Source organism: Phaethon aethereus (genome assembly GCF_964289735.1).
Source record: "Phaethon aethereus genome assembly, chromosome: 17".
NCBI lineage: Eukaryota > Metazoa > Chordata > Aves > Phaethontiformes > Phaethontidae > Phaethon > Phaethon aethereus.
The window spans coordinates 10,904,503-10,911,397 of record NC_138593.1 but is presented as its reverse complement, the minus strand read 5'-3'; the positions used below and the strand labels follow the sequence as shown (position 1 = coordinate 10,911,397).

Genomic DNA, 6,895 nt, shown 5'->3' with positions numbered 1-6,895 from the left:
AATGCAGTATTTCTGTACTGCCTGCTGCTGCAGTACAGCACTTTTAGCAAGACATTTTATTCCTCACACCAAGCTGCTGTGAGATGTGCTGCCAGGCACTTTACTCAGTATAAGCTATGATTAGGAGAATTTTGTTCACACACAAGGCAAAGAATGAGGCTTGCTTTTTTTTTTTTCGCCAAAGTTCTAGAGCATAATGGAGTCCCCTTCTAGGTTACGACCCACATTATGGGTTTTTGTTTGGTTGGTTTTTTATTGCAAGCAATGCCGTTGGCTAATATGAGAATCTGAAGTTCTGAAACAAACCAAATACAGTGCTGAGAATGTTAAATAAAATCCACCCCCCAACGTTACAGTGATAGAAATATTTAGTGCTGTCCTCTAGAAGGAAGTCTATATGCTGTCTATCAACTTCCATGATACTACTATATAAAAAAAGGTTGACTTTTTGGTTAAATGAAGTCATGTGCATCTCCATGTTAGATACCTTCATGTTATATCCCCAGCTTATCACCACCATACTTACCCCCCATGATGACACAGGAGTCAAACATTTGACTAAAAACAGAGTTCCTCAGTAAAAGGTATATCAGGTTTCTGGAGGGAACACATTCAGCAATTGAAAAAAATCCATCCCTCAAAATATGTCTATTCAAGGGTGAGAATCTCAGTCAAGTGTCTTATTAATAAAACAGCACAACCTAGGGTACTAAACAATAAAAAGCAGATGTTTTCAGTCTATTTTGTGATTTCAAAACATCCTTATTTCCCTGGGACTAAGGGGCTTTGTTTCCCCACCAGCCTGTTTCTGCCCTCAGAGTATGGGAAACCAGCAAACAGCAGGCATGTATATGCTGCGTGTGTATTTCTGTCCCAGTGCTCACTCTCACCCCTGCCTGCAATTTCCATTCTGAGCTACTTTTTTTATTAACACCAAATGTTCTTTGGGACAATATACCAAGAAATGCAACAAAAAGGAATCCTGATCAGATCAGCTTCCAAAGGCAACTCAGTCAGGAAAATAACCACCATTTTGTGCTCACTAAAAATACGCCACGGTAGTACACGTCGGAGAGAACTAATCGAAGTGAACCAAGTTTCAGTAAGAACACAGCTATAAGCTAAATGTAAATAAACATCCAAAACTATGCTGTAGGAACCAAAGCATTCAGTATCATGAAAGTAACCCTGCAATAACCAGTTTTTGCTAACAAATCCACCAATTTGCTTGAGCCTTAGAGCTCCACAAGGGCTGCATCTTGCCATGTTCCACACAAGTGTAAGAGAAGGTATTTCCTACCTTACTAGTCATTGTCCTGCTGTGATGCTGTAGGTAATTGTCCTGCTGCAAGTTTGATTTGAGCAATTTGATACTTGAGGGCCTTGGCTTTGCAAACTTGTTTGCTTGAACTGCCACTCCAGCCTACTCGCATAATCAGCTCTGCAGTCACAGGACGTAGGTCATTGTTTCTGTCTCTCATTTTCTGCAGATCTTGTCTTCTGCACTGATCAGTTCAAATCACTGTTCAGCATGTAAGACTGATTAAAAAAGCCACAACTTACCTTTGAGGTAGCAGAAATACTAGCAATCAGTCATCAGACAAGACACTGCACCATTTTGTTATATGGCCATATTACAATTTCTGTTAGTTTTATCATGCACATTTTACCAATCGTACTCATGTCAAAGTGAACCATTTAGAAACACATACAAAGCTAAATTTGGACTGCTACTAATTCATGGAGCCTACAAAACCCATATTGTTTATGGTGAGTAACAAGTTTTCCAGAAAAACAGCAGAAAGGGAAGTTCCCGCTCTTCCTCAGTGCATCTGAAATAATGCTTGGAAGACATCCACAAGAACAAAATGTTCCAGGAGACTACTAACCAGTTAAATCAGGTAAGGAAAAGCCTCTAGAAATCTGTCTACTAGTCTTAAACCAACTTAGAATAGCTTAAGTCGTACTCTACTCTGACAATCTTCCTTTTTAAAGATTTTTTTAACTAGTTTTCCTCCCAGTAAGTTTGCAGGATATTAAGCAGAAGTCAGAGGTGCAAGTCCTATAGGTAAAGGCCACCCGGAACATCTGAATCTAGAAAATGCTTCTGTAAAGCATGGCATTGGGACAGGACAGGGGAGAGAAATACAACACAACACAAAAACTATGGTCTGAGTATCCTGTCATTCACACTTTCCAGCATGCAACAGTATTACTGCCATTTCAGGTTTCAAGGATTTTTATACCTTAATTTTACATACATTATATACCTATGCACACACAGAGCAAGTTTTGAACACAAACCATTCTTCTGTGGTTAGATAATTTTTAAGGCTACTGCAGTTAGAAAACAACGCATTAAGGAACAGAAGTCTAAAAGAAAGATTGATCAGGTTCAACTTGCAGGTCAGTCCCCTCAACTGGAAAGCATTTCCAAGAGAATCAGAAAGTTGTTTATTTTAGTAAGTACACTCTTTAGTATGACAGAGCCCATATCCAAGTGCTAATTGATACGACAATCTGCAAGATAGGAGACTGCTGCCAAAACAGACATGGCAGTAAATAAGACAGAACAAAAGAAAATAGCCAATAAGATTTAGTTAGGGCCTTTCATTCTTACTCTCTCTCTCCTCCAGCCAGAAAGGACTTGCTTGTCTCAACCAATTTCAGCAATAGATCTGCAGTTCTCTTACAGGTGCAATTAGAGTAAGGAATGCATTCTACCAGTTCTTTAAGTGGGTTGTTCCAAAGATTGAATCACACTGGCTATTTAGAGCTTGACTGGCTCTTTCTCAAATATTTATATAGAAGACTCAAATGACAGGAACTGCACTGCTTCCTATAGCCCCTCAAATATTTGGTGCTTTAAGGTGCCATCCATATGAGATGATACTCCCAAAAAGACTCACGGGTCTCATGCAGGTGAGAAACAGAGAGGAGATATGGTAATACAAGTCTCTTCAGAAGGTAGTACTTACCAGAATGGAATCAAAGAAATCTTTTAATTTAGTCCACTGATACGCAAATCGGTTATATTAGCTCACATTGTCAATATTAGCTGTATTGGCTCTCTAATACATTTCGTGCCTTTTATGGCCAAATTTGGCCCACAAAAATGATCTACAAGTGAAAATGCCTCTTCCTTTGCACAGAATGAAGCAGGTCAGAGCAGTTTTAACATTACATTCTAGTGGGAGTCAATAGTTTTGGAAGATGGAGAAAAACGTACTTTCCTAAATTTAAGAATCACCATATCCTGTAAGATAACTATAGTACATGAAATGGATGCCTGCAAGAACATTCTGCCCACGTTATGCCCTGAAGCATCCAGTCTTGAGAGCCTAGCAAGAGTGAGCAGCCCTGGGGAGCCAAAAAGCAGGATGTATTATGCTAGTCTCAGCAGCTACTGATGTACCTGCTGCCTGGCCGTGCTAGATGATGTCAGGGTAGCTCATATCGCACAGATACATAGCTAGACTTTAGCACATAAAAGCTATGCCTCAGATAACAAGTTAAAACAAGGAAAAACAGAGGAACAGCCATTCCCACAATATCCTTGTTCCATAAAGAAAAACAGTAATTCATTCAAAATACCAAAACTTTGGGGGAGTAAGTTCTCACTGAAGATTAAAATCTGATCAGCCAGACAGGACAGTCCACCACACAATCACGGAGCTCACCAGTAGGGCAGTAAAACTAATCCAATATCTGCAACAAATTCTCTTTCAATTAGGAAAAGTAATCACAGTAACATTGATTTGCTGCATTCCTCTCTGCAGTCTGATTGCCACACCAGTGCCTGTTATAAAAAAAAAAAGGCAGTTTTGCCACCACTGAAACAAACACTAGTGAAGAACACTTTCATTTAACACCCTTCATTCTCGTTTCCTTATTACTGCTTTGAACATTCACACTGAAGTTTCATGATAGATTCTTCAGCTGCTATTGTCACCTCATTTCAAGTAAAAGCTGATTATGAATTAATTTTGTATGCCATTTGTTCAAGAAAGGAAAGGATCAGACTTGCGTGTTTCTGATTTCGTAACGGATTTGTGTATTTCTGAAAGACACAAAAGCCCTGAACTTTACATAATGGGGGCATTTTCTGAATTCACTTTTAATGCCCCAAAAGGTAGTAAAGTACCCAAACATTAATATTAATTTACTCCTATTTTGGTGCAACTTTTCAAGGATTTGGGAATAAGCTGCTAGTTTTTATTTTAGCAAGATCTATAAGCAGCTTATGACAGTTTGCCCACCAACAGAGAAGGAAGGCAGCTACGTGATACACAGCTATTAACGTGACATGTTGTGGGTACATGACCCACTTCCAGTTTTCATCATTTATTTCCCAACTGAGAAGCTGCTTTATGTCAGGATGCCTACCCCGCCCTCTTAGTCTAACATCTCATTTGAAGGAAAACTGAGAGGTACTGCAGTGACAGCTCTGAAAACTGCACTAGAAAAGGTATTTTAAATTTGAGGGACATCCATGTTTTGCATCTATTTCCAGATATGTTTTAACCAAATTGTTAAGAAATAAGTGCTGTAAGTGTCTCAGTGTTAGACCCTAGCAATATCTTTAAACACACACACACCCTGCCCCCATTTCTATACTAATTAAGCCATAACCTAATACATGATGTATTACAAACTGTATTGGTGCCACTGGTTCTTTTGCCCTAAGGAAAGAGTCAGCCATGTAACAGTACCAGTTAGGAATCCACATCTTTCATTTATAGATACCATTACTAATCTCTTGACCAGGTCTTCCCATTCACTATAAGGACAGTAGAGATAGTGTTGCATGGGATAAAGAACCATTTCTGATTTCCTCCCCTAACCTTCAAAGCCTGTGAGTTTTCACTTACCATAGAACAAAGTAACCATCATCCAATGGACCCAACAGAACAGGTGTCTAAGGTTCAACATGGGAAGAGCAGTATAGTGTTAGCATCCAACACAGGAATAAGAATAAATTTATTACAATAGAAACAAACAGATAATGCATTAATTAATGTACAAAATACTGATAGCATTCTGTCACCTCGGTCAGTGCTTACTAAGTACCCACATTTAAAAACATCCTAAAACTGATGATACCACACAGATTTACGAAGGTCATAGCAATTTCTTGACACTACTGTAAGACAGCCCAGCTACTCTTTAAGGTTTGCTGCACAATACAGGAAGATGGAGCAGGATATAACAGGAACATCCGAAATTTGAAATCATTCTGCACCAGGAAATTAAGAGTGAGCAACTTATAAGCACAGGGAAAATAAAACGCTCACACTATGCATGAAGTCAGAGTTACTTGTGGCAAATGTTTTCATTAGAGTGCCCAACAATAAGGACTTGAGTGCCCACCACTGCTCAAGGCACAAAATATTAGTTGCAGTTCCACACCTGAGCTACTTTTTTTTTTCCTTTTGTTTTTTAAACAAACTGATGTAGCATAGAAGCATTGTCACTGAACTGCATCAATTCCCAAAGGAAGCGAAGAAATGTAGCTACAAGCCTGCTGGATTGATTTGTGTTACTAGGGCTTTATACTGTTGGGTTCCCCCCACACACCTTTACGTACACATTTACTGCATTTATAGAGGAAGTCAGTGTGCACATTAATATCTCTTATTTCTAATCACCTCACTCTTTTGGAGTGAGAAAGATGTGGTCCATGCTAACCAAAAACCATTAATACAAAGTAGCGTTTAAAATAAGCTATAAAATAATTTTTTTGCTCTATTTGGTTCTGCCCCCAAGTATAATTATGCAGATTTATTTCACATATTTGAGGGATGCCTTAAAAGGCTGTAATTTATCCTATCTCTGGACAAAGCCAACAGGGAAAAAGGATTCCTGCAACCACTGAGAAGTTTGCAAGCACATTCTAGTTGCAGCTAATTTATTTCTGGGACAGTATCAGGTCACAAAACATGTGTGAAAGGAATACTGGCACTGAGCAAACTTTGAAGCAAATTAGGACAGTCTTTCCCCACTCTCTCTTATACCAGACTCCCTGATGGAAGTCCACAAATAATTTCTTCTCTAAGAAGACAATAAAAAACTCATCCTAGTACAGTCTCAAGAACCATATATACACATTTTGTATATTTGAAAATGCTGGCAAAAGTCCACAGAGGCAGAAGATAAAAAGCATGAAAGCTAAATCTAACATCAGGTTCTCTACTGAACCTGACACCTAGAAACAAAACAACATAAGGCTTCTTTCTTCTGAAGTACCCTCCCCAAAATGTGATTTTTCCAGTGGCATGTGGAAAAGGCCAGCTGTTGAGACTTTCTTGCTTGCTTCATGACTTAGAAAGTGAGATGTTATGCAGCAGAGAGGCAGGCCTGACGAATACTTTGTGCCCAGGTGTTTAAGAGTGCCGTGACCGAATGCTTGTCTGGAAGTTGCAATAGTTTTGAAGTCATGTACCGATACACTGACTGCAAAAAGGGATTGGCTGCTGGAAAAAAAAAGGTAACAGATAAATGGAGTTATAATAAAAATTAAAAAATAAAGAGTATCATTAGGTATTCATATTTCCCCACTATTACCACATACACATGCCCAAAAAATGTCATGCTAGCATCCTCGTACCATACTGTCTAGGATTTTTTATCCACAGAGGGCTCTGGTCTGGATAGTCCGCTGGAACGCTCAGCTGCAGTGGTGGGACATTTGGAAGATTCTTGTCATCTAGAACACAAACACACTTCCATCAGAACAAAGCATTCCTTGCTGGATGGAGAGGGTTTTCTGTGCATAATTCAGCTTGGTTTCTAGCCTCTGAACCCCAAGGAGGAACCAGGCTGTTCATCTCCATTTTTCTTGGAAGGCAATCTCATTGTTTACTATAACACCACACTTAAATTTTCGGAAGAAAAG

At 39.1% G+C, this 6,895-nt stretch overlaps 1 protein-coding gene across 1 annotated transcript in view; it reads right to left on the bottom strand.

Moving 5' to 3' along the window:
* Positions 1–6,285: 6,285 nt before the first annotated feature.
* Positions 6,286–6,895, bottom strand: part of MED15 (mediator complex subunit 15) — a gene marked incomplete at its 5' end in the record, with an annotated part of 28,102 nt that continues 27,492 nt past the window's right edge. Inside the window, 2 exons of the mRNA XM_082007592.1 lie at positions 6,286–6,473; positions 6,608–6,706. Of these exons, the coding sequence (XP_081863718.1) occupies positions 6,337–6,473; positions 6,608–6,706 (236 nt within the window). The 3' untranslated portion in view covers positions 6,286–6,336. The remainder of the gene's footprint in view (positions 6,474–6,607; positions 6,707–6,895) is intronic.